This window comes from Lactuca virosa, chromosome 9 (genome assembly GCF_052849685.1).
Source record: "Lactuca virosa cultivar CGN04683 chromosome 9, Lactuca_virosa_CGN04683_v6, whole genome shotgun sequence".
Classification (NCBI taxonomy): Eukaryota; Viridiplantae; Streptophyta; class Magnoliopsida; order Asterales; family Asteraceae; genus Lactuca; species Lactuca virosa.
The window spans coordinates 287,395,400-287,420,188 of NC_136434.1; the positions used below are offsets into that span (position 1 = coordinate 287,395,400).

The window sequence follows — 24,789 nt, forward strand, 5'->3', positions numbered from 1 at the left end:
TCGTTTAGTTGTTTTGGTTTTGTTTTTCTACCTGGATTGTATTTGTTTAACTACTTTGAAAATAAAGAATGTAATTAAGTACATAAATAAATAAACAAATGTGAATATTCTGTGGTAAAGCTCTTTTCTTTGTAACAGAATCGATCATTTATATTGTTAATGTATAATATCATAACTAATTGATATAACCAAAGAAACAATACTGGACACTTGACATAATTAGAATTTATAGTATAAAGTCCATTCAATACTTGTCTATTGATGTTTCTTTCAGCTTCAAACAAAAGTCCCGAAACACGATGAAATACCAAATTTAAGACATCCAAAAGAAATTGCAAAAAAAAAGGAAAAAGTAGATGTAAATTCAAACTACGTTGTTATTTAGTGTATGTAACTCGTAAGAATGGGTGATGAGCCTAATGGTAATGAAGTTAGTTATTTGGAAAAAAAAATAAAAAGTAAATACAAAAAACGGAAAAAAAATGAAAGGTGAAAGTACATTACTGTTTACTGCATAACAATATTATGTTACAAATTGACTTTGGAAACCTACTTTGTTACTATGCATTGACTTTGCTCATTTACACAGCATAGTTTTCTATTTAGCATGGTATGACTTTTTCACTCACTCCTTGGTGTTGAAGATATTTTACCGGTTTCCTAATTATATGATCCAAACCTGAAAAAAAAAGAAAAAAAAAAGATCATCAATATAATTAGTAAATTAAATTAAAGTAAGCTCATATTTGACCAAACTAACCTAAAAGCCTCAAATGATTGTAGTAGTAGGCTAGTAAGCCTATAATAACACAAACATGCAAACACATATGCTCCTTATTTTGGAGAATCATAAGAATGTTTGTCCTTCCATGTACAAAATGACTATATCACCCTTTATTTAACTTTTTGATATTATTTTTATTATTTATCATGTAGTTCTATTATTATTGAAATCAGGGTAATTAAATAACAAATATTAAAAAAAGGGGTAATATCATCATTTTACTTAGAAGATAACAAAAAAAAGAACTTACAAAAACTTCAAATGAGGACCAGAATTTCAAAATACAAACTTTTTGGGACCAAAAATGCAAAGAAAGTTTTTTAAGGACCAGAAATGAAAACAAAAAATGGAACGGAAACTGCAAAAGAAAATAAAGACCAAAATTGCAAAAGAAAACCTTTAGAGACGAAATTTGCAAAAAAAAAAAAAAAAAAAAAAAAAAAAAAAAGAGCTATAGTAGTAATTTTTTCGTTTTTTTTAATGTTTCATAATGATTTTGGTCCCTTAATCCCTAAAAGACCATTCTGCCCTTGAGACAAAACCGAAAGAAATTCTGCCCTTGGGACAAAACCCGAAGATATAGTGTGTCACTTGGAAAAATGGTCAATTTAAAGCTATTAACAGGCGGGTAGATTTGATTAACGATTCATGGACCAAAATTTCCAAAGCAAGGTTGGTTTCATGCCAACTTTGTTTTACTGTTTTGCTACAAACATAATTACATAATGGAAAATAGATCATCAATATTAATACAAAATAAGTATCATTTATAATCAATCTAATTTTAACAAATAAAAAAGAAAACATCACATACATCAGGTATATACTCTCATTTACAGACAATTTATGGTTACCTGAGCAAAAGGAATGCAGTTGCTCCCAGGTACATGGCCACTTCTTATTCCCTATCTAGACTCAGCTGCAACACTATCAAACTTGAAAACAAATCAAAATTCAAAAAAACACCATTAAAGTTCATAATATAAAATTTAAAATCATTAACTATGACACTTTTTACACCTGGCCTTTGACCGAGTATCTACATGTTGATGTGTTAGGTCTTCTGTGTTCTTTTTAACCTGAAACAATCAATAACAGCAAATACGTCATAAAATGGGCCCAAAAAACAAACTGAAATGAATTTAAAAAAAAAAAAAAAAAAAAAAAACCGCAACGAAATTTAATCCAACAAATCAAAAAAAAACTTTTTTGAAAACAATATAGAATGACAACATCCTTTGGATTGATAGCAAATTGAGCTCCCCTATAAATGAAATATAAAATAAAATAAATAAAATAAAAATATATCTTTTTTAAGGTAAAAAGAAGATTGAGATTTTAAGAAGACATACGCATCCATGTTTGGTTCACGTGAGTTGTAAGAAGATGAGTTTCCCACATAAGTTGATTGCCTAATCCAAAAAACAATTCAGAGAACTTAAACAAAAATTCAAAAATGTGAATTTACTAAAATGCCCTTGAAGGATAAAAAGGATAGATATATCACCTTGTTAGTTCTTCATCTTGCACAACAGGGAATGGAGCAGTTTTTGAGAAAAGCAAACTGTGGTTACTAATTCCAGCTATACCAAGAGACTCAAAAAACTTTGTGTGATCTTTAAGAGATGCATCCCTATAACAAAAGAAATTGTTTTGAAGAAATTTAATAATTCAAATCACATTAAAAAAAAACCTTATTTTGAATGAATTACATAGTACAAACATTTTGTGTTCACAATCATGCTCTTCATGCAACTGTTGTTGAGTTAAAGAAACATCAAAACCCTGTTTTGGGATACTGAAAAGCTCCCTAAAATCCTGAAATAACAAAACACAAATAAAATATATATATATATATATATATATATATATATATATATATATATATATATATATATATATATATCATTTTCCATAATACCGAATTTGCTCTTTGTGTTCAGTAGCACTTCTGAATAAACCCCCTTTGTACATCTGCATCATAAATTTTTATTAAAAAAAATCAAATATGAAAAGAGAAAAATAACTATTGGGTGTAAAAAGACGTAGATGTCCTGGAAGATAAAATCATTTTTTTAACCTGTTTTCTATATATCTTTTCCTCAACTGTACCACAAGTCATCAAACGGTATACAATTTTATCTTTCTTTTGTCCAATTCGATATGCACGATCAGTACTACAAAAAAATATTTTGTTTCAGAATATTTATATTTATATTTTAATAATAAAAAAAGATTTGTTACAAATTAAGTATAAAAAAAAAGCCAACCTTGGATTCCAAACTGGATCAACTACTATGACCCGATCTGCTTTTGTTAAGGTGAGTCCCAAACCACCAACTTGAGAAGTTAAAAGAAATATTGGAGCTCCAATACCCTGTTGAAAATCCTGTTATTATTAATAAATTATTAATAAAAGTCATATTTTTTTCAAACTGAATAAAATAAAATAAAAAAGTCACTAACATCAACAATCTTTAATCTGTCACTGGCTTTGGTAGTACCATCGATCCTCAAGAACTGCACCGGTACTAAAAAGGCATAGAAAAATTAACGCATAAACCCTAAATACAAATTAAGTTCATATGGCCACCAAAAATCGAGAACAGTAACATAACGAACCATCTGAAGTATGAGGGGTCTACAAACGAAAAGATGATGCAGGCAGGTCGGTGGGATTTACCTGTTCGTTACGGCGGATCATCCACGCAAGTTGTGTTTGGTGATGCTAAGGGCAAGAAGGCGCTGCTTACAAAGGCGGCAGTGGATGCTCGAAGGCAGTGAGAGACGAAAATCAACGGTAATCGAAGCGGGATCTGATATGATTTTTTTGTTATCTTAAAGATGCATACAACCGATGCATACCACCGCCTTTGAATCGTCAGGATCCCGAAGGAAACTTTGGAGAAGGATCCGGATATCGAAAAATAAAAAGCTTGAAGTTGTATGTCGGCGGTAGTGGTCGGAGCGGGAGTACATCAAGGATCAGAAAGGAGAAATTGTGGAAAGCTGAGAGAGGGGAAAGCAAAAAAAAAAAAAAAAAATGAACTGTATGTGGGAAGTTAGCGGTGGAGACATCGATATCAGGTGAGCAGGCGGTGGAGAAAAGACGATTGGGATGAAACGGTAAGAGGAAGGCGGTGGGTATCTGGAGCAATGCTATTGGAACTTTAAGCCGGTGCATCGTGGCTGGAGAACACGTCACAAGCTCCACTGCCAACACCTAACTCATGTAGAAGAAGCAGCCGATAGGTGGAATAGAGAGGAAAGATAGAGTGAGCGGTGGTGGTGGTGAAAGCTTTTTCGGGCGTAATTGAGAAGAAGAATCTGGAAGCGGTGGAATAAATGAGACGAAGACGGAGACGTGGGAATGAAACGTATCGGAGCCCATCTTTATCTTTACACTGTTAAAGGGGACTAAATAGCCGATATAACAAATTTTAGTGCCAAAAATCTGAACCACTAAATATGAAAACCTTGAGGACCAGTTTTGCCAAAAGACCAGCATGTTCACTATTCATCTCTACTCATCTTTAATATAATAATAATAATAATAATAATAATGAGTAAATCCGAACATTTTTGAAAACTTAAGGATAAATCCAAATATTTTTGAAAACTCAAGGGTTTTACTTTCTGGAAACCGATTAAAAATGTATAAATGAACAAATTAAACAAAACATACAACCTTACTAGATCTAAATCACGTCCAATGGGTAAAACCGATATATTTGTGAAAACTTAAGGGCTTTTATGTCATTTTCTATTGCAAAATACATAAAATAAAGTTTCATTCAAAATAATACACAAAAAATGCTTCTACTTGCAAAAACCATCATTCGACTTGAAAACAACCATCTACACTCCAAAAAATCTAAAATCAGAAGCCCCTTAATAACTTTTACACATAATAACATCAACTATTAAGCAATCAACATCAAACATATGGAATGCCTTTCATTTCAACACTAGTAGCAATTCCATTTAACTAATAAACATATTGTACGATAAAACTTTCATATTAAGATTACTAGCAATATCATTTAAATCTCAAACATTTAGAACATAAACATTCAAGCGTCAAAATACATAGTTACAAATACTTTCATGTAGAAACCTAGTTTGCTATGTACTCATAAAATCCACATGTACTCACCTTTGAAGTTAGTGACTATTAACTTTCACTTTTCGCCAAAACCTTCTCTTGATGCCTTTAACCCAATTCATAGACACAACCTACTCGTATAACATATTAAAATCTTTAGAACATTTCTTAACACATTAAGAGCTTAATTACTATTTACTATCAAAATGATCATTCATTTAATAACCAAATTTTAAATGTGAACATTCATTATTAAAAATAATTACGCTTCATGTATATCTCTTCTAGTTGGGTTAACTCATTAAAACAAAAGCTCAATTTCCATTTTCCTAACATTTCACCATTTTAGGGTTTGAGCTCTTTAAACCCCAATTAAAGTACTCCACTATGATTAATCATGATAAACTTGGAATTATGACGAAAATACTTCCAATTACACAATATTAAACTGTCAAAGCATATAAATCGAATTCAAGGAATTCTCTTGAAGTCCACCATAAACTCTTGAAGCCATATGAAGACAAGAAGGGATACCTTAGTCTTTTGTGAAGTTTAACTGATGTGTATATAAATGCACTAGTTTTAGTCCTGCTTTTAAGATATAATTTAGACACACAAAGGCAGTGGACCTGTCAATTGGTGGTATAATTTAGTAAGCAGGGTATCGAACACTGGGAACGGCAATTAAGCTAATGACTAGAATTATCTAAAACAAGTAATAAAAGTGAAAGGTTTTCTCTAGTTTTGCAAGACTAGAAACTTAAACAATTAACTAACACGCAAATTAAGTAACTAACAACTAAAGCAAGTAAAAACCAACTAAATTCAATAATAAGAAGACTTCTGTTTAGGTTCGATTCATTTACTCCTATGGTTGATTTTATGGCAAGTGCAATGGATTAATTTATTGGCTACCGATTAAGGTGATTAGGTTCACATTCGCTATTACCAATCCTTAGAAAACAGATCAATTTAAGCAGTGATCAAGTGATTAAACTAATAAATTTCCTAGTTTATTTATTCGGGTTAAATAAGACTTGTAGTTAGCTAATCCAATTACTAATTCAATTAACCTCCTGTTGATGGTTTGTCATACAAGCGCACACATTAATTTACCCATTTTCTAGTTAACCCTAGTTTCACGTTCGCTATTCCTAGGCACATAACAATGTGTTCACATAAATCATATGAGATAAGCAATTAAGAGATGTTCATGCAGCTTAATTACTTGTTAATTAACAGAAAATAGTTGTGGTTAATGCATAAGGTTCTTTAACAAGCTTAATAAAACAAAACTCACCAATATTCAATTAATCCAACCACAAATCAAACCATGGTCATAAATTCATCTACCCTAAACAGAAGATATAAGGTCTAGCTCATGATTACAGCAGAAAGTAACTCAAAAACAAGATCTAGTAGTTCACACATGGTTCAAACAAGAGATAAAGTAAAGAGTAAACTTAGATTGCCTTTAATCTCCTTAAAATCGAAGGTTAGGGTCTTCTCCACGAATTCCAGAGCTCCAGTTGCACCTTTTGTCGCAAATTAATCCCCAAGGGTTCCAGAGAGAGGTTTTGTCTCGACAATTGGCTTCTATTTATAGACTTCAGAAAACAGGGGCTACTCGCCGAGTAGATAACCGACTCGCCGAGTCCCCTATTAAAAATCTGTGTACGGCAAGGACTTGTATTTGCTTCGCGAACATCCGTGTGGACTCGTCGACTAGACATCCAACTCGCCGAGTCCTTCAGGATTTTGATTATTTTTTCTTCTTTCTTTAATTCCCGAGTTCCCGATTGCATTTCCCGCTTCCTTTTGCTTCCGAGCACATCTTTTGGACTGAAAATACAATTTAAACATAAATAAGTACCTTTTTTCCATAAATTGCAATAAATTAGCCAAAAAGTAATAAAATTCTAATCGAAATATATAGCTAAATATACACATAGCAAAATACCCTACACTTGACTTTTGCTTGCCCCCAAGCAAAACTGAATTTTAAACATACTAGCATCACATAAAACAATCCCAATCCAACTCATCCATTATGCCAAGACCGCAACGCATGCATTTGTGTCTAAAATTTTTCCTAAGGACCCCCTCAGTTCTAAATACTAACAATCCTCATAAACACTCGCCCACTTCTTTTGAACAATGCTCATCTTATGCATCCCTCCGAATCCATCCGCAGAAAACTTTCTAACTTCAAGGTATTTTTGGTTGAGCAACTCAAGCATACATAATCTAGACAATTACAACTTGTGATACCACTATGGAGCTCTTTAGAATTCTTCATTTCTTTGATAATTTGATCTTGATTTCTTTAAATTCACCACCTTTTTGATTGATTTTTGGTATCTTCAACTTTTTGAATCTTTGGAACTTTGATCTTTTGATCTTCACTTTGATTGCTCCAAAATTCTTACAACTTTTCTTGTAATTCTCTCTCTCTTTTTTTTCACATGTAACTCACTTTTTTTTTCACTCAAAACCTACATGCTTAAGCAGGGGCGCTCAACTTCAACCTTTATTGGTTAAAGATATTAATTTTCCTGGATACAATTCAGGTACACGATGCTAAACATATTGCATCCCTCAAACTAAGCGAGGTTGTGTTTTTGTCCCATGATTTCACTAGAATAAAGGAGGCCACAAATGCATTATAACGTATATAGGCTCAACTAAACATTTGGGTCTTCGTGCAATCATCAAACATAATACTAACATGGAGTCCTAATTGCTTTACCAAAATTTTCTAAATTAATCCTAGAAATTTTAATGCAAAAATTTCAAAATTATACCTAAATTAGGATTCTAATGTAACTAATATGATCAACCCCCTACCTCACACTTAATTTATGCAATGCCCTCATTGCATATTATGCATGATAAAGAAAATGACAAAGTAAAGAGGGAATTGGAACAAACTCCCCTGGGATAGTAGTCACGAGGTTGATGTTCTTCATTTGAAGCTCTATCTTCAATTGAATTTAGACATGGGAACAACTCATTCATGCCTTGGGTATCATTCGTTTTGTGTGGTATAGCTCCAATTATGCAGGAAAAGTCTCGGAAAATGCTCGGTAAATGATCCTCAAAGAATACAACCAATGGCCGTGTCAAATGTCATCAAATCATCAGCTTGATAGTAGAAGAATGAGCAACTCGTCGAGTAAGTATGGGAACTCGCCGAGTTGTAGTGTAATTGGCAGAAAAGTCGTGGATTTTAACTTGGACTCTTCGAGTCCATAAAGTGCACTCGGCGAGTAGACCGCTGAGTGAAAAAAATGTATTCTGCCCAGGTCCATTTCTGATGTATGTGGGGAATATTGAACTAATATTTTCCCTCATTTTGCTTCAGTAAATAATCACTTAATAACTCCTCTCTCAATCGGACTCATCACGTGACTCAAAACTTCGTTTTCTCTCTTGCCTAGACTCGATTTTTCACTTGGTTAGCCTTGACTCTAGACCCTTGCATGCATCCCTTAACCTCAACTGAAAAGATCAAAATCAAAACAAAAATGATAGGAAAGGAAAACAATAAAAATTCCTACTTAATCCTAACTACTAAGAGTTTAAACATCACAAAAAAAAACAAAAAAAAATTGTCGTAAACCAAACCAAACAAATAAAAATCAAAAGATATCAATCTTCATCTTCATCTCCTCCAACTCCGCTTCCTCCGGCTTGATTTTAGTGTTGACTAATCCGCTCATCCCAGCTTTGCACATAAGGGTACCCCGGTCCATCTCTTGGCGAAAGATTCATTTGATCGAACAAGTGAACGAATGACTCATTTTGATAGTTCATGCTTCGCCCGAGGTTATCTTGGTACCTACGGATTTCCATATTGTACCAATCCATTGGGATTTCGTCATCGACCGGGATTACCGGTGGTTCCTATCGTACATGTTCTCTTCGTGGCCTCACCCTCTGTCCCGGCTCCTCGGGTACCAAAACCTCATCCTCATTCGGAATACCAATGTGTCCCCCACCATAGTCTTCTATGATTCTTGCCCTCCTATATAGTGTGATGCTAAAAGGTGGTGTGGGTACCATTGTTAAAAAGTTTTCGTCCCCCCTTTCCAAGATACCATACGACCTCGCCAACCGGGTCACAAACATTCCACCGTTGATTTTGGACGTGATTATGTCTTTAACCGCCCCTTCCCCCAAGTATTTTGACAAACAGTAAGGGATGTTGCAAAACACATCCGGTGTAATAATACTCCACAAGTAAAAGACATCAAGGGTTGGAACCTTGTCATCATCCTTGCAGATGTTTATGGAGCATGCGATAAGACGATGGATCAAACGGTGGATTGGTGAGCGGATACTTCCCTGCTGGGCAGAAGATGGAATATACACCCGGTTGGCAATAGTATTCCACCAAGTGGAAGCAACTACGCCCTCGGGTAAATCTTTGTGGCAGTGCTCTAGAAAAGTACCAAACTCGTCAGTGGTGACCAAAGATTGATCATAAATGTCCATCCTCCATGATAGCTCGGCAATGCTGCATTGTCGCACCTCCCCACCACGGCAGAAAGTGAGGGCATTGGGGTTATAAATGTCATCACCCCCTCGAAAAACTATGGTAGAGAAAAACTCCCAGCAAAGCTCTTGATATACTAGCTCTTGGATACGAAAGAGCCGGTTCCACCCTTCACAAATAATAGACACTCCTTCTCGTTCAAAATTCTTGATTACATATGGAGTTAACTCTTCTTCTGGTCCCGCTTGCCCCATCCAACTCCAATCAATCTCATTAGGTACATAACTCTCCTTCTTTTTCATCGTTTCCAACTTGTTCTTAGCGCGGGCCAATGATGATTTTGAAGTAATTTGTGGTAAGTTTAACCATGGGATGTCCCCATGACTGCTTCCTCTTGAACTCTGACCTCGTCTAGACATTTCCTGCAACATAACACAAGACAAAACAACACCACAAACACACAGAAACGTTAAATATCAAAAATCTGGTCTCCTGCAACACGGACTCGTCGAGTCCACGAACCGACTCGGCGAGTAGCATGAACAGTTCATCGCGAATGAACAGTGCGAGTCTAAGTTCTGATTCTGAGCAAATCATCCATCAAAACTCCAAATTAGGTCCAGGGGTTTGTTCAGGGATGTCTAACAAGCATTAATTCATATGAAATTTTAACTATAACATCCTAATTTATCCAAAATCGAAACCCTAGAAATCCAAGTCAAGTTCAAAATCGGGATTTCCACAAATTAGGGTCGTAATTCTACCAAAGATGGGAACTTTAACAAGATTATAAGTGAAAAATGTTACCTTTTGATGGGAATTGAAAGAAATCACAAGAAATTGGAGATGAAAGCTTGAGAGGGAACTTGCTCGCGGCTGTGGCTGATGAATGAGAATGTGTTTTTACTATTAGGGTTAAAACCCTAATTTACAGAATGTAAAAATTATTTTTTTCGGGTTAAAACGTGGACTCGCCGAGTAGGGGTACCTACTCGCCGAGTAGATACGCGAATCTGCAAAAATATCGCGATTTTTCAAATGGACTCGCCGAGTAGATAAATGGTCTCGGCGAGTTTTTCAATCTGTTTGAAAATTTTTTTGAGTTCTTTAATTTTATGCCGTCATACCCCACACTTGAGCTTTGCTTGCCCTCAAGCAATCATTTTAAACAAAGAAGAAGATTGAAAAAGACAAATCCTAAAAAAAAAAGAAAAATAAAATGAAAAAGAAAGGTAAAAAGAAAGCAAACTCTAAAATCGGGTTGCCTCCCGGAAGCGCTTCTTTTTGAGGAGTCATTAGCTGGACTCTTTCCCGCGCTACGTTTCAGTGGTTTCTTCCAAATCTAGCCCTTCTTCAAGTCCTTCGTCTTTTTGCATTCCTTCTTCATATTTCTTCACCCGATGCCCAGTAACCTTGAAAGGGGTTCCATCTTTCGATATAAGCTCGATAGCTCCATGTATGAAAACTTGTTTAACCACAAAAGGCCCATCCCACCTTGTTTTTAGCTTGCCCGAGAAAAGCTTTAACCTTGAATTGAAGAGTAGCACCTTTTGTGCTTCATGAAAATCCTTATTACCCTTTAGTCTCATATCATGCCATTTCTTAGTATTCTCTTTGTATATCAATGAATTTGTGTATGCTTCATTTCTAAGTTCTTCAAGAGCATTCATTTGCATTAACCGGTTGGTACGAAGTTCAGCTAACTCAAAATTACACATCTTTAAAGCCCAAAATGCTTTATGCTCTATTTCAACCGGCAAGTAACAATTTTTTCCATAAACTAACCTATATGGTGTAGTACCAATAGGTGTTTTAAAAGCTGTTCGAAAAGCCCAAAGTGCATCATCAAGCTTATTCGACCACTCCTTTTTATTTCCTCCAACCGATCTCTCCAAATTTCGTTTTAATGCCCGATTTGTCACTTCAGCTTGTCCACTTGTTTGTGGATGATAGGATGTCGAAAACCTATGGTGTACACCATATCTTTTTAACACCTTAGCTAATTGATCATTTGCAAAGTGAGTGCCCCAGTCACTAATAAGAGCTTTAGGAACTCCAAACCTTGAAAATAACTTTTTAAGAAAACGCACCACCACTCGAGCATCATTAGTAGGTAACGCTTGTGCTTCCACCCATTTAGATACGTAGTCGACTGCCACTAGGATATATTTATTCCATTTTGACATTGGGAAAGGTCCCATAAAGTCAATCCCCCAAATATCAAATATCTCACAAACTTGAATACTATCTTGTAGCATCTCGTTTCGGGATGTTATGTTCCCCGTTCGTTGGCATGAATCACATTCTTTGACATATTGAGTAACATCTTTAAAAATTGTAGGCCAATAAAAACCAATATCAAAAATCTTTTTAGCCATATATTGTGCTCCATGATGTCCTCCAGTGGGCCCGCTATGACAATGTTCCAAGATTTCCCGACTCTCTTTCCCGAACACACATCTTCGTATCATCCCGTCCCCGCAGCTTCGAAAAAGGTACGGCTCGTCCCAAAAGTAATACTTGATTTCTTAAAATAATTTCTTCTTTTGTTGTCGGGTTAAGTCTTTTGGAATGTATTCAGTTGCTAAGTAATTAGCTATATCCGCAAACCATGGTACCTCTCTTGCTATCACCAAAAGATATTTTTCGGGAAAATCATCTCCAATCTCGTTTTCCTCTAATTCTTCCAAATGCGGGTTCTCTAATCTTGATAAATGATCGGCAGCCACGTTCTCCATTCCCTTTTTATCTCTTATTTCAATATCAAATTCTTGTAGAAGTAAGACCCAACGTATCAATCTTGGTTTTGCATCTTGTTTAGCAAATAGATAGTTTAGGGCAGAATGGTCGGTGAAAACAATTGTCTTGGACAAGACTAAATATGGTCGGAATTTATCAAAAGCATATAACACTGCTAGCAACTCTTTCTCGGTAGTAGTATATTTTTCTTGAGTCGGGTTCAAAGTTTTACTTGCATAATATATAGGCTTAAAATGTTTGTCAATTCTTTGTCCCAAAACGGCTCCTATCGCATAGTCACTAGCATCACACATTAAATCGAAAGGAAGATTCCAATTTGGGGCTATCATTATAGGAGTAGTGGTAAACCTTTCTTTTAATAACTAAAATGCTTCATGACATTCTTTAGAGAAATTGAATGGGGCTTCCTTCAAAAGAAGTTGAGTCAAAGGCCTAATGATCTTTGAGAAGTCTTTAATGAAGCGACGATAAAATCCCGCATGGCCAAGAAAGCTCCTTACCCCTTTTACATTTGTTGGAGGTGGTAACTTAGCTATTGTGTCAACTTTTGCTCTATCTACCTCGATCCCCAACCTTAACACCTTGTGTCCTAAGACAATCCCTTCCTTTACCATGAAGTGGCACTTTTCTCAATTTAGTACTAGGTTTGTCTTCTCGCATCGTGCTAACATTAGATCTAAGTTGGATAAGCAATCTTCAAAAGAGGATCTGAAAACCGAGAAGTCATCCATGAAAACCTCCATAAATTTCTCGATCATGTCATGGAAGATAGCCACCATTCACGTTTGGAATGTAGCAGGTGCATTGCATAACCCAAAAGGCATGCGTATGTATGCAAAGGTCCCACTTGGGCATGTAAAATTGGTCTTTTCTTGGTCTTGTGGGTCAATTGGAATTTGAAAATACCCTGAGAAACCATCGAGAAAACAATAGTATAGATGATCGGAAAGCCTTTCTAGCATTTGATCAATAAATGGTAACGGGAAGTGATCCTTGCATGTAGCATCATTAAGCTTTCTGTAGCCGATGCAAACGCGCCACCCGGTTACTGTTCTTGCTGGAATTAACTTGTTATCGTCATTGGTAACCACCGTCATTCCTCCTTTCTTCGGTAAATGATCCCAGCATCTAATAGTTTAACCACCTCCTTTTTCACTACTTCTTGCATATTTGGGTTAAGTCTTCTTTGGCGTTGAACTACAGGTTTAGCTCCATCTTCTAGGTTAATCTTATGAGAACAATAGGCTGGACTTATCCCTTTGATATCGGTTATCATCCATGCTATGGCTCCTTGTCTTTTCTTTAGTACTCCCACAAGGCTTTCTTTCTCATGTTTAGCTAGATCAGAAGCTATAATTACTGGTTTTTGTTGGCCATCTTCAAGAAATGCATATTCCAGGTGATCAGGTAGAATTTTTATTTTAGATTTCGTGTTCTGTAAGCTGAACACGTCGAGTCCAGTGAGGGGACTCGTCGAGTCGCAGGCGAAATTCGCGACTGGTCGAGTTTTTTCGAATGGACTCGTCGAGTCGGTGGATGCTACTCGGCGAGTCGGGCTTTCAGAACTTCTGATTAATTCATTATATTTAGCTTCCTCGAGTAATCTCTCTATCTCCATCAGGTCTCTTTCATCATCAAATTCATCTTCAAAGGTAACGGTGGACTTGTTTGGCTTGTCTTCTTTCCATCCTTCCATTAATTCTTCCAACATATCAACCGAGAATGCCGTGTCATCACTATACCTTGCATTCTTCATTGCTTGATCAACTCCAAATGTAACTGAATTGTCTCCCACCCGGTGGGTAAGTTTAGAATCTCACATGTCTACTATAGCACTCGCGGTTTTGAGGAAGGGTCTTCCAAGTATGATCGGGACTTGAGAGTCCGCTTCCATGTCAAGTACTATGAAGTCCGCGGGAAACACAAACTTATCAACTTTCACCAATAGATCTTCGCATATTCCCCTTGGAAATGTGACCGTTTTATTTGCTAAGTGAATTGCCATTAGAATTGGCCTTGGCTCTGGAAGATTTAATTTCTTGAAGAATGAATATGGCATGAGGTTAACACTTGCCCCCGAATCAGCCAATGCATGTATAGTTGCCAAATTTCCAAATTGACAAGGTAATGTCAAACTTCCCGGATCACCCTTTTTCTTAGGTAATTTGTTCAACATGGAAGTTGAACAATTTTCATTTAGGACCACTTTCTTCACCTCTTCCATCTTCTTTCTATTTGTAAGAAGCTCCTTTAGGAATTTGGCATATTTAGGCATTTGTGCAACCGCCTCGATGAATGGCATATTAATTTGAAGGGCCTTAATGTGTTCCAGGACCTTCTGGTAATCAACATCATGCTTTTCTTGTCTGGCTCGAGCTGGAAATGGCAATGGAGGCTGGTACGGTTTAATATGGGGCTTGTTTTTCTGTTCAGGTGGGGGACTCGTCGAGTCCATATCTGAGACTCGGCGAGTCGGATCGGGAATTTGCGATTTTTCAGTTTCTGCTTCTTCCTCTTGCACCAACTTAGGATCTTCTTTCTGAACAGGGGTCAGAGGAGTTATAATCTTCTCACTCCTAGTTGTCACGATGTTTATATGTGCGCCTTTCGGATTGTTTTCGGTATTACTAGGAAGTCCACCCGGTCGTCTCTCATTTATTTGTAATGCAAGTTGGCCCAGCTGTTTTTCAATATTGAGGATGGAAGCTTGTTGATTCCTAAGTAATGTTTCTTGGTCTTTCATCATGATTTGGTGCTCCTTCATTAAGTTTTGTTGCTCCTTAATTGCAGCATCGGTATCGTTGTGCCTTTTCTCGGATGCAGCTGCAAATCTCGTAAGCATATCTTCAAAGTATGACTTCTTTTCTTGCACCGGTTCCTCTTTTTGATAAAAACCTCTTCCTTTTTGCTTATACTTTTCCTACTTTGCCTTCTTGTACTCATCATAAGGTAGCCATTCTTTCTTGGGTTTGCGCCAATCTTCATGATATCTATCACCGCTCGAGTAACACACTTGTACTTTCCGGTTCCCGTTCTCGTCAAGGTCACAGTCTTTAGTAAGGTGGGGCCCTCTACAGTTTTCACATCCCACTCTAATGGCATGGATGGATTGGTCCATCTTAGTCATTCTTCTATCCATGCTTTCCAATTTTGCCATCATTGTCGCCATGTCATCCGAAATAGCATTCACCATCCCTCTAGTTGAGTCATTTCTTGGGTTATGATATTCTCTAGAGTGTTTAGAGAATTCTTCAATTAGCGCTTTTATCACCTTGGGTGGCTTCTTTGTGAGTGGTCCTTGCGAATCAAGGAGCTGCCTAGTTGTTACATTCACTTCATTATAGAAAATGGAGACTTCTTGTTGACTGTTTAGATCATGGTGTGGGCAGTTCCTTAGTAGGCCTTTGTATCTCTCCCGTGCCTCATAAAGTGACTCTCCAGCTTGTTGCTCAAAATTGGCTATGGCCTTCTTCAATTTTGCTATTTTTGAGGGAGGGCAAAATTGATCGATAAATTCATCACGCATTTTAGTCCAAGTAGTAATGGATCCTGGAGGGAGTGATTTCAACCAATCTTTCGCGGCTCCCTTAAATGTGACCGGTAACATACGAAGCAAAACAGTATCACGAGTCACATTAGGAACATTGAAGTAGTCGGCTATGTCGTTGACCTCGTGAAGATGTTTGTATGCGTCTTCGTGATCCTTCCCGAAGAATGGGATTTCCTTTAGTTGAGCAAGTTTGTGGCCCTTAAGTTCAAAGGTGGCAGTTACGGGAATCGCGGGTTGCACGAGTCCTGGGTCGGTATCGTCACGCATCCTTTTTTTCCATTCACCCATGGGAACTTCATCGATGTTAGCCATGGTGTTAGCTAGTTCGCCTTCTATGTCGCTTCCTTCTATGTCAGATTTGCTTCCTTCCCTTTCGATTTTGTACTCGGTGTCTTCCTTCGTGTTGCTGGATTCTCCAACTTTCTGGCCCTTTTTCTTGCTAAAAGTTGATTTGAGGCTCTTAAAGGGTGACTTCTTTGGTGTTGAAGATGATTCTACGGTTTTGTTCTTGTCCTTCCTAAGAGCTGATTCCAGGTTTGCGAGTGGTGGGATCAAGGGTGTGCCTGATCCTCGGGTCATAAAATACCTGAAAGAAAACAAGAAACACGCATAAAAAGAATAAAAAATGAAACTGAAAAATTGCCTTGGACTCGTCGAGTAGCTTCGACTGCACTCGGCGAGTTCAAGGTTATTACAGAAAAAATTTGACAAAAACCTAAAAACAGAAAAACTTAATACTTAAACCTAATAACTAAATTACTAAAGCAGTAACTTTGTGCAAGATAGATCTCACACAAAGGATCGATAACACTAGCAATTAGAATTAAATTTTAAACCGTTCCCCGGCAACGGCGCCAAAAACTTGATGTGTATATAAATGCACTAGTTTTAATCCTACTTTTAACATATAATTTAGACACACAAAGGCAGTGGACCTGTCAAGTGGTGGTATAGTTTAGTAAGCAGGGTATCGAACACGGGGAGCGGTAATTAAGCTAATGACTACAATTATCTAAAACAAGTAATAAAAGTGAAAGGTTTTCTCTAGTTTTGCAAGACTAGAAACTTAAATAATTAACTAACATGCAAATTAAGTAACTAACAGCTAAAGCAAGTAAAAACCAACTAAATTCAATAATAAGAAGACTTCTGTTTAGGTTCGATTCATTTACTCCTATGGTTGATTTTATGGCAAGTGCAATGGATTAATTGTTATTGGCTACCGATTAAGGTGATTAGGTTCACATTCACTATTACCAATCCTTAGAAAACAGATCAATTTAAGCAGTGATAAAGTGATTAAACTAATAAATTTCCTAGTTTATTTATTCGGGTTAAATAAGACTTGTAGTTAGCTAATCCACTTACTAATTCAGTTAACCTCTTGTTGATGGTTTGTCACACAAGCTCACACATTAATTTACCCATTTCTAGTTAACCCTAGTTTCACGTTCGCTATTCCTAGGCACATAACAATGTGTTCACATAAATCATATGAGATAAGCAATTAAGAGATGTTCATGCAGCTTAATTACTTGTTAATTAACAGAAAATAGTTGTAGTTAATGCATAAGGTTCGTTAACAAGCTTAATAAAACAAAACTCACCAATATTCAATTAATCCAACCACAAATCAAACCATATTCATAAATTCATCTACCCTAACCAGAAGATATAAGGTCTAGCTCATGATTACAGCAGAAAGTTACTCAAAAACAAGATCTAGTAGTTCACACATGGTTCAAACAAGAGATAAAGTAAAAAGTAAACTTAGATTGCCTTTAATCTCCTTAAAATCGAAGGTTAGGGTCTTCTCCACGAATTCCAGAGCTCCAGTTGCACCTTTAGTCGCAAATTAATCCCCAAGGGTTCCAGAGAGAGGTTTTGTCTCGACAATTGGCTTCTATTTATAGACTTCAGAAAACAGGGGCTACTCGCCGAGTAGATAACCGACTCGCCGAGTCCCCGATTAAAAATCCTTGTACGGCAAGGACTTGTATTTGCTTCGCGAACATTCGTGTGGACTCGTCGAGTAGACATCCAACTCGCCGAGTCCTTCAGGATTTTGACTCTTTTTTCTTTTTTCTTCAATTCTTGTGCATTTCCCGCTTCCTTTTGCTTCCGAGCACATCTTTTCTACTGAAAATACAATTTAAACATAATTAAGTACCTTTTGTCCATAAATTGCAATAAATTAGCCAAAAAATAATAAAATTCTAATTGAAATATATAGCTAAATATACACATATCATTAACCTTTGAATTCCCTTTAGGTTAGCTCGTCTAATTGATTCAACACTTCAGACCTGAGTTTGGGGACTTTTTGAATGAGAGAATAAGAAAGATAAGAGCTAAATGACAAAGTTAACAAACTAATATATGTTTTGAACCAACGTATAGATGTGCTACGTCTAGCTTCTTAATGTAACATTCCAATTTTCAAGACCAAAATTTTTGTTTTTAATCAAGTAACTTATAAAACAATTTACTGAAAAACATCATCGATTCATACCATTTCATAAAACACAGTCACGTATCTCAAACCATATCATAAAACAGTAATAATGTCAGAGTACAATCCCAAGAATCTCATAATGCGGAAATCTTGTGTGTAAGTGTGATGCGCTGCTACTATGCCGACTCCTTCCCCTTCGAAGAAGTGGTACCTGAAAACAAAACTGAAACTGTAAGCACAAATCTTAGTGAGTTACCCCATCATACCACATACCATACAACATACATACTTTCGGGAAATTCTAGGGTGCCCGACCTACCCTGCCACGCATTTCTGGGGTGCCTGACCTACCCATGCCAAGTAGTTCTAGGGTGCTTGACCTACCCTGCCAGGCAATTCTAGGGTACCCGACCTACCCTCAGGTCCTTACGACCGTGTCACAGGGACTATTCCCCCTACTGCTACTATCACATATCATCATATCATGCTAGCACAGAAAACATATCGGGTAGTAGCAACCTAGATAATTATCACAAAGACAATCATCTAACATACAACTCCTACTAGTGGGCTGACATTGTGGCCGTAGACCCACCGCTACTGGAAGGTAACTCACCTTAATGTCGTGAAGTATCTGAACTGTCCTCGATGCTGGAATCAACTCCTCTCAAACTCCTACACATAACATCCTTCCTTACTTACCATTTCATACTCTTAACCCTTTCAAGGGTCAACTCAAGTCAAGTCAAAGTCAAGGTCAACACCCTGGTCAAAGTCAACTTTTGGTCAAAGTAAACACTTGGTTGACTCAACTCGCCGAGTTGGTCCACCAACTCGTCGATTTCCATAATCGACTGACATCCTGGAACTTCGCTCCTACTCGTCGAGTCTTTCAAGAACTCGTCAAGTTCTCCTTCATACAGAATCGGGACGTTTTGCCAATGACTCGCCGAGTTCACCCTTGAACTCGTCGAGTCCTTCTTCATGCAAGTTGGAATGTTAGTCCTTGACTCGCCGAGTCTTTCCTTGACTCGTCGAGTTCTTCTTCATATACGTTGGGACATTTCCTTGAACTCGCCGAGTTCGTCCTTGAACTCGTCGAGTTCTTCGATCTTTAAGTCCATATTCAAGTCCATCTTGTTGAGTCCTCTTCTATACTCAACCAGATCGATCGGAAATAGAAAAGGTTGGGGAACCATAACCCGACTCGCCGAGTCCTATGAGCGACTCACCAAGTCCCCCAAAGTCCAAGTCTACCAAGTCGATTTCAATCGGGCTTAATGCATCCATAACATAGATCTGACCTCCTAGGGTCGATATAACACGTAAATTCACGAACTTTACGTCCATTCATGGTTCTTCAAGCTTAAAAGGCCCAAAAATGAAGTCTACAAGATGCATGGGGCTCTCATGGCCATAAAGTTGGCACCTTTATGCCATGAGAACCCTCCAAGGTTCAAGATCTGAAGTCATCACTCTGCTATACACTCTACACCCGAATGTGACTTAGAAATGCCCCAAAATGACAAGATTCAAGCCCTAAAGAAGATCTAATAAATGGGAAGTCAAGGTTGAAGCTTTTTACCTCAAACAAGCTGGAAATGCAACCAAGACTCTGGATCTTCTGCCATCTTCTTGAACCTCTAAGTCTTTCCTTCCTTCTCCAAGCTTCAATTCACAAAAATGGCACAAAAATAGCTCAAGAACACTCACAACTGATTAGGGTTTCGAGAATGGGGTCTGAGGGTGATGGAGGCTGGGGTGCAGGCCACTTAATGTGTTTAAATAGGGTGCAAACCCTCAAATTTAGGGTTTCATCCAGACAGGTCTACCCGTCGAGTCGGGGCTTCCGACTTGGCGAGTAAACTCTTCCACCCGCGTCCCAAAACTCACATCTGCTCGACGAGTTGGGCCTCCAACTAGTCGAGTCCCAGAGTAAAAATGCAAAAACTTAAATTAAAATACGTACCGGGAACTGGGCATTACAAATCTCCCCCACTTATTCTAGACTTCGTCCTAGAAGTCTGCTGTTGCATCCGTGAAAATCTTGGGGTAGTGCTCCCTCATCTGGTCCTCCGGCTCCCAAGTCCATTCTGACCCCTTGCGGTACTGCCACCGCACCTTTACCAACTCCACCCTCTTGTTCCTCAGAGCCTTCAACTTCCTGTCAAGGATAGCTACGGGTCGCTCAATATAGTTCAGGCTGTCATCAACCTGAATATCCTCAAGGGGTATTACTGCTAAATCTTCCAGTAAGCACTTCTGCAACTGAGAAACATGGAAAGTGTTGTGGATCTAGCTAAGCTCTGCTGGAAGGTCCGACTGGTAAGCAACTCGACCCACCCGGGCCGAAAACCTAAATGGACCGATGTACCTGGGGCCCAGTTTGCCCTGCTTCCTGAACCGGATGACACCTTTCCAAGGTGACACCTTCAGGAGGACCATGTCGCCCACCTGGAACTCCAAATTTGAACGCCTCTTATCGGCGTAGCTCTTCTGCCGACTCTGATCAGTCTGAAGCCTGCTCCGAACCTGCTGGATCTTCTCAGTAGTCTTGAGTACCACCTCAGTACTCCCCATGACTCTCTGATCTACCTCGCCCCAACATATTGGGGTCCTACACTTCCTCCCGTAGAGCATCTCAAAGGGAGGTCGGTCTATGCTGGCATGGTAACTGTTGTTATACGAAAATTCCGCTAACGGAAGATACGTATCCCAACTGCCACCGAAATCCAAAAAACATGCACGAAGCATGTTCTCGAAAGTTTGTATCCTCCTCTCACTCTGCCCATCCTTCTGGGGGTGGAAAACGGTGTTGAAATGAAGATGAGTACCCATCTCGTCGTGAAACTTCTTCCAGAATCTGGAAGTGAACTGCACGTCTCTGTCTGAAATCAAGGAGACTGGCACTCCGTGTCGAGCTACTACCTCTCGGATGTAGATATCGGCCAGCTTCTCGACCGAGATGCTCTCCTGGATCGGTATAAAATGGGAACTCTTGGTCAATCGATCCACGATGATCCAAATCGAATCCACTCCCCGTGCGGTCCTGGGAAGCCTTGTGATGAAATCCATAGTAATATCTTCCCATTTCCACATAGGGATATCTAACGGTTGTGTCTTGCCGTGAGGTCTCTGGTGCTCTGCCTTGAGCTTCCTACAGGTTAGGCATCTCTCGACGTACCAGGCTACATCCCGCTTCATGCGGGGCCACCAGTAATCAGGACGAAGGTCTCTGTACATCTTCGTCGCCCCGTGATGAATGGAAAATCGGGATATGTGCGCCTCCTCCATCAGAACCTGGCGCACACCCTACGGTGTAGTGTCAACAACCCTCGGCTATCATAGTCGAAGGAGGAAACCTGACCCACAATACGCTCGCTCTTTCGATGTTCCTCCTTCATAGCCTCCTGCTGAGCCTCTCGGATCTGCTCCAGAAGCGGAGTCACTACTGTAATCTGCATGCAGATATCTCTGATCGGGGCCGCCTTGCGACTAAGAACATCGACCACCACATTGGCCTTTCCCTGGTGGTAGAGGATCTCACAGTCGTAATCCTTCACCACGAGCCACCGATGTTGTCTCATGTTTAGATTCGGTTGATCCATGAGATACCTCAGACTCTTCTGATCCGTGTAAATGGTATAACGGACCCTACAGAGGTAATGTCGTCAAATCTTAAGGGCGAAGACGACCGCCCCCAACTCCAAATGATGCGTCGGGTAGTTCGCCACGTGAGGCTTCAGCTGCCTCGAGGCGTAGGCGATGACGTGCCCTCTCTGCATCAGTACCGCGCCCAAACACGATGGACGCATCGCAATATACTACGAAATCCTCAATGCCCTCTGGCAAGGCGAGGATCGGCGCCTCGCATAGTCTCAGCTTTAATGTCTTGAACGCTGCCTGCTGCTTAGGCCCCCAATGAAATACAACGACTTTCTTCGTCAGCCGGGTCAAGGGTACGACTATCTTGGAGAAATCCTGAATGAATCTCCGGTAATAGCCTGCCAATCCCAGGAAACTACGAATCTCAAATGGAGACTTCGGAACCTCCCATCTCATCACGGCCTCCACTTTGGCCGGGTCAACCAAAATACCTTTCTGGTTGACAAGGTGCCCAAGAAAATGCACCTCACGCAACCAGAACTCACATTTGGAGAACTTGGCGTACAAGCTCTCCCTCCTCAAGGTATCCAACACCTCTCGCAAGTGCTCCTCGTGCTGCTCCTCTGTGTTGGAGTAAACCAAGATGTCATCGATGAAAACTATCATAGACCGATCCAACATCGGTCTGCATACGCGGTTCATGAGGTCCATGAACGCGGCAGGAGCATTGGTGTGCCCGCAAGGGCATCACCACGAACTTGTCCAATTTAAAGATAATTGTCATAATTTCAAGATTTGTATTAGTTTATATGATTAGACTAATTTCTTGAAGATTGATGATATGAATTATCTTGTTCTTATGAGTTTAACTAGATCATGTATGTATTATTTGATTATTGTGTTAATTAAAATAATGATCTAAATGTTTTTAATGAAATCCATAACTTGTCCTCAAGTTATGGAAAATGAAAGGTCTCATTTTTAAGAGTCATTTTAAATGGTTTAAAGTCTTCCATAACTTGTCCTCAAGTTATGGAACATGAAAAGTTTTAAAAACCACATTAAACTCATAAGTTATGGAAACCAAAAGTTTTGACAAGTTTCAAAACTTGCCCTCAAGTTTTGGAATTTGTAAAGTCTCACTTTTGAATACTTTAATTCCAAACCCTAGAGTTTTAAAAGTTAAAATTCAACCCTTATACTATTATATTATTATAAGTTTTATAATTATACATACATATATATATATATATATATATATGTATATATATATATATATATATATATATATATATATATATATATATATATATGTATAAGACAAGTCAGTCTTACCGTTAGTAGGCCTCATTCACGAAGTCAGTCTATAAGGGGGGTATAAGGTTACTGCCTATAAAATGGCAGTTTAATGGGTGTCCACTCTCACCTACCGCTTCCTTGACTGGTGGAGGGTCGTTATCCGAACGGGTAGGATAGGACATTAATTCTCATTAAAAGTATAATGAAAATACCAAGTAACTAAACACTTATAAATTCCCAATCTTAGTTACTTAGGAAAAATGTGAATTTGGTGCTAACCCTCGAAATTGCACTTTGCACCTTGTTAAGTCGTTAGTGGAGCGTGTGTGGTTAACCGGCACACTAATCTAGGACTGACAGTGTGTGGAAAAGGGTAGCTTGATGTTAATCATAGATCAATGAAGCGTGTGTGGTTAACTGGCACATTGATGAGGTGATCTGTAACATTAAGAGTACCAAGCACATTTGCATGGTTATTCACACCTTGTTTGTGATCCTCGGCATCCCAATCACAAACTTGAAGGGAACAATCGAGATTTAAACATGCCATTGAAAAGATCAATGAATCTCAAAGGATCTAGGAATTTCAATTCATTTAAAACTTAATGTTCTATTTCGTTTTTTATGGTGGAAGTTGGTAAATCGTCATTTACCTACCTTCAAATATTTTTCAATTGGATTACGACATCCCTCTTCCGAATTGTAAAATATTGTGTTGGGTCCTAGCCTTAGTATTTCGTTTTGGGTGTTATATTAAGGACTTAAATCAACTAACTTGAATTTCTCCCTCATAGATGTCTAGTTCTGACAACTATGGTCTTCCTTATCTTTTTGGAAAAAGCTTTCTTCATAAAGATGATATTCCACAAGACGATCAAGGTAAAAGATTAATCCCTTCTTCGTGCAGTAGTGGAACTTCACTTCCTCCACCTCCTCCAATAATTCTCCCTAACCCACAAGTTCAAGGTCACTCAAGCCCTATTGGCTAGCAAACAACAAGATGGAAGGTATGTGTGTGCACATGTGTTGGAGATGAAGTCACACATTGAAAGGCTGGGAGAGTTGGGTGTCGAAGTCTCAAGGAAGTTGGCTGTTGACTGGGTTCTTCAATCACTTACTGAGTCATATAGCGGGTTCATTGAGGACTACTATATGACAGACCACGACATGAGCCTTATCAATCTTACCTATTTGCTTGTTGCTGCTGAATCAGCAATGATTTGGTGCACCGGTAAAGCAAATTTGATTGGAAGGTCTACTCCCCAAACTTCCATGGACATTGACAATGGTAACATTGGAAGTCAAGAAAGGCTTTCTCTTCCCAATGGAAAGGGATCGGCCATGGTAAAGTCAATTGACCAAATGGTAAAGAGAAAGGCTAAGTCTGAGATAGTCCAGTATACTATTCCAAAAAGGTCCATATGTTCCTATTGCCAAGAGAAGGGAAATTGGTTGCAAAGGTACTCTATTTACCTGAAAGGATGGTAATGTCAAAAAGTTTGACTCTACTTTAGGTAAGTCCAATATCAAACTCTATTAAGTTCCTATTTAGAGATTCTTAATACATGATGTAATGTAATTACATTTTGATGTTTTGGAGAATCGAAGAAAAGATAGGAAACTTAAAGGAAGAATAAGTTGATTCTGATCGCGAAGAGATGGATTTTGATCGCATGGTTTGGTGATCAGAATTTTGAGCTGTTGCTTAAGAGTTGTGATAGATTGCTTAGGA

At 38.3% G+C, this 24,789-nt stretch overlaps 1 protein-coding gene and 1 non-coding gene across 7 annotated transcripts; one reads left to right on the forward strand and one right to left on the reverse strand.

Moving 5' to 3' along the window:
* Window positions 1-474: 474 nt before the first annotated feature.
* Window positions 475-4,190, reverse strand: LOC145137044 (protein CHROMATIN REMODELING 24-like). Of its 6 annotated transcripts, XM_079071187.1 has the most exons (11): window positions 3,468-4,190; window positions 3,251-3,304; window positions 3,055-3,173; window positions 2,865-2,961; window positions 2,706-2,758; window positions 2,508-2,602; window positions 2,292-2,417; window positions 2,137-2,196; window positions 1,805-1,863; window positions 1,639-1,719; window positions 475-679 (listed from the first exon to the last, which is right to left on the reverse strand). In XM_079071187.1, exons 1-6 carry the CDS (start codon window positions 3,486-3,488, stop codon window positions 2,551-2,553), a joined length of 396 nt encoding a protein of 131 aa, XP_078927313.1. In that variant the 5' UTR covers window positions 3,489-4,190; the 3' UTR covers window positions 475-679; window positions 1,639-1,719; window positions 1,805-1,863; window positions 2,137-2,196; window positions 2,292-2,417; window positions 2,508-2,550. The 6 variants fall into 6 exon arrangements, with proteins under 6 accessions (XP_078927313.1, XP_078927311.1, XP_078927312.1 ...); XM_079071185.1 differs by having other exon boundaries at window positions 1,639-1,863; XM_079071186.1 differs by having other exon boundaries at window positions 1,639-1,863; window positions 2,497-2,602.
* An 11,328-nt stretch (window positions 4,191-15,518) lies between these two features.
* LOC145141787 (small nucleolar RNA R71) lies at window positions 15,519-15,625 on the forward strand. Its single transcript, XR_013722982.1, has one exon. It is a non-coding gene; the product is annotated as a small nucleolar RNA R71 (small nucleolar RNA).
* Window positions 15,626-24,789: the final 9,164 nt, after the last annotated feature.

What these genes read in the sequence shown, in the direction of transcription:
- LOC145137044 (XM_079071188.1), bottom strand. Translation starts at nt 3,488, where the DNA reads ATGATCCGCCGTAACGAACAG. An exon ending in GATCCAGTTTGGAATCCAAG is followed by an intron (nt 2,962 to 3,054) that starts GTTGGCTTTTTT and finishes ATTTTTTTGTAG; the next exon opens with TACTGATCGTGCATATCGAA. An exon ending in AAAAGATATATAGAAAACAG is followed by an intron (nt 2,759 to 2,864) that starts GTTAAAAAAATG and finishes TTTATGATGCAG; the next exon opens with ATGTACAAAGGGGGTTTATT.